We start from the raw sequence: 2,444 nt of genomic DNA on the forward strand, positions 1-2,444 counted from the left end.
TGAAGTCACCAAAATTTAATCTAAAAGTCACCAATTTAGTCAATTTCACGAAAAATAAATCCTGCTATACTGTTCTACAGTTTAAATGAAAATATTGACTGACCTTTCAATGGTTCCACATAATATGTTTCCTTAGTAGCATCAATCATCTGATGATCAAGATATACTGTACCAGGGTTCACTCCATTCTTGTAACGTAATCTCATTCTACACAATGAGTCACATGATAGTCACATGATGTACTTACTTGTCTAATTCAAGATCACAATCAATTCCTTGTACTTCTGCTTCTTCAATAATTTGTTTCTTAAATTCCCTCACTGGTGTACCCTTAGCAGCAATAAACTCCATCATATACTTACAAAACTAAAACATAAAAAATATAATATAAAATTATAATAATTAATATTCTTACGTCTGTATTGTTAACTTGTAATAAATATAATTTAATTCTTCTCTCTCTTTTTCCTAATGCTCTACCCAGTCTTACTGTCAACTAGGAGATAAACAAAGTAATAAAGAAATTGATGAGTTATTAGTACTTAGAGTTGATATACATGTAAGAGAAAAGAGAAATGAGTTAAATGACACAAAAATACTTTTGATCCAGATTTAATATCCCTTAATGTCTCATGAAGTCTCTTCATTTCATATTCTTCATTATTTCTGATTCCATACATTCTAAAACCAGCAGGTGGTACACCAATCAGTGGAGCTAGCTCCTTCTTCAATTGAACTAATTTTATTCTCTTATTAACTTGTACTTGTATTTCTGTATTGAATAACATAATATTTAATAATCTTTATAATATTATTACTTCTTTTATCTTCTTCTATTGATATAATTTTCATTATTGTTCCTCCTTCAGGTACATTAGTTGTACTGAGAGTGGCTTCAGGTTGAGGAGGAGGTAGTGTAATGTCCAATAGTATTATTGAGTTACAGAGAAAATCAACAACATATCTGTACATCAAACTATCTTTGTAATCCTCTAAAAAATCTATAGGATCTGATGATACATATATCTAAGAAGAAAGGAGAGAGCATGTGTGTGTATGAAAAAATACAGTAAGGAGGAGAAAAATATTAAAATAATGTATAGCATCTTCCTTTTGTTCGGCCAAACTAATTAACCTGACAAAAGAAACCCATAAGGAGAATGTAGAGCATAAAAGCATATACATGTACGTCATTATGGTTGCACTGGATCCATCAAATCAGGCATGCATGATTGTCCTGACTTGTTCCAATGCATTGCATGATTGATAGTTACTGTTGCAGTTTCTGGTTGACATACAGACAGAGTGTGTGAGTACCGGTAAATGTACACAAATAATAATTAGCACTCAAAGAATGTGGAGGCTTCGCCCCTGACCACGCCCCAACATACATACATACAGACAAACAAACAGTACTTCATGAGTAAGGGCTTTGCCCCAATTAGCACTTACTATTGGTACTACAAGTTGCTTTCTGTGTCGTTTTTGTGTATTAAATACGACTTTAAAGAGCACTTCCTTTAGACAGCTTTCAACATCTTCTAGATGTATGACTGAGCGAGCTTTATCAAGCATTAATAATCTCATACATGATGAATTGAGATTAAATAACTAAAGATCAGATTGAGAGAGGGTAGGAGAGGATGATCAATATAAAATGACAGTACTATCTTTCCTCTTACTTCTCCTATATATTGTTTCAATTCTCCAACAGTCCAACCTTCTTCACCTCTCACTGGTTTAGCTGGTCTTACTTTACCAGTTGAGAGATCAACTACTGATATCTTTAGGTTAATACCTACACCATCAAACACATGTATATGTAATTCGAGGAATTGTCATTAGAGGTAGGCCAAAGTACTCATTTATCCAATACCAGGCCTCCGATACCAAATACTCAATACCAATCCCTGTACCAAGTAGAGTAGTAACCACGCCCAATGGCCACACCTTTTTATAATTACAAAATTAACAGCTCATTTGCTTCATTTTTGGTAATTTAACTACCGTACATGTATGTCAGGATATATTCGCGGCTGCAATTATTTGCGGTCATTAAAAAATTGATTTAAAAACCATGGAAACTGTTAGAGCATTGCTATGACAATAAGACCATGTGTTTAGTGTTCAGCTATTCATCTGTTCTTTAGCAACTATAGTGGAGCCATTCACCAATAGCTAGACCTTCCCTATCTGTTAACTTCTTGTATGGACCTCTACCTCAGAGCTCTTTCAGCCTCTTTGCTGCAAATTGTAGCTGTTCCACGTGCTGGTGATAATAAACAACACCATGACTACACCCAAGTTAATAAAATAACATACACTAAGTAGAATGGGTGGAGAGTCCCAAGATATGGTGAGAAAGTAGTTCTGAAAAGAACAAGTAAAAGCAGCTCCAAAGAGCCCAAGGCTTAGTAACACAAGAAGAACAACAGCTCAAGAAC

General features: G+C 34.2%; 1 protein-coding gene across 1 annotated transcript; it reads right to left on the reverse strand.

The window, feature by feature from the left end:
• Positions 1 to 103: 103 nt before the first annotated feature.
• Positions 104 to 1,907, reverse strand: LOC109591311 (ubiquitin carboxyl-terminal hydrolase 47-like; the record flags this gene model as incomplete). The annotated part of the gene is made up of 7 exons (XM_020007068.1): positions 1,683 to 1,907; positions 1,453 to 1,611; positions 819 to 1,026; positions 600 to 772; positions 416 to 496; positions 248 to 366; positions 104 to 207 (listed from the first exon to the last, which is right to left on the reverse strand). Coding segments are annotated over exons 2-7 (820 nt in total), but the record flags the coding sequence as incomplete, so codon positions are not given.
• Positions 1,908 to 2,444: the final 537 nt, after the last annotated feature.

Source organism: Amphimedon queenslandica, unplaced genomic scaffold, assembly GCF_000090795.2.
Source record: "Amphimedon queenslandica unplaced genomic scaffold, v1.1 AMPQUscaffold_8468_Cont19588, whole genome shotgun sequence".
Lineage (NCBI taxonomy): Eukaryota > Metazoa > Porifera > Demospongiae > Haplosclerida > Niphatidae > Amphimedon > Amphimedon queenslandica.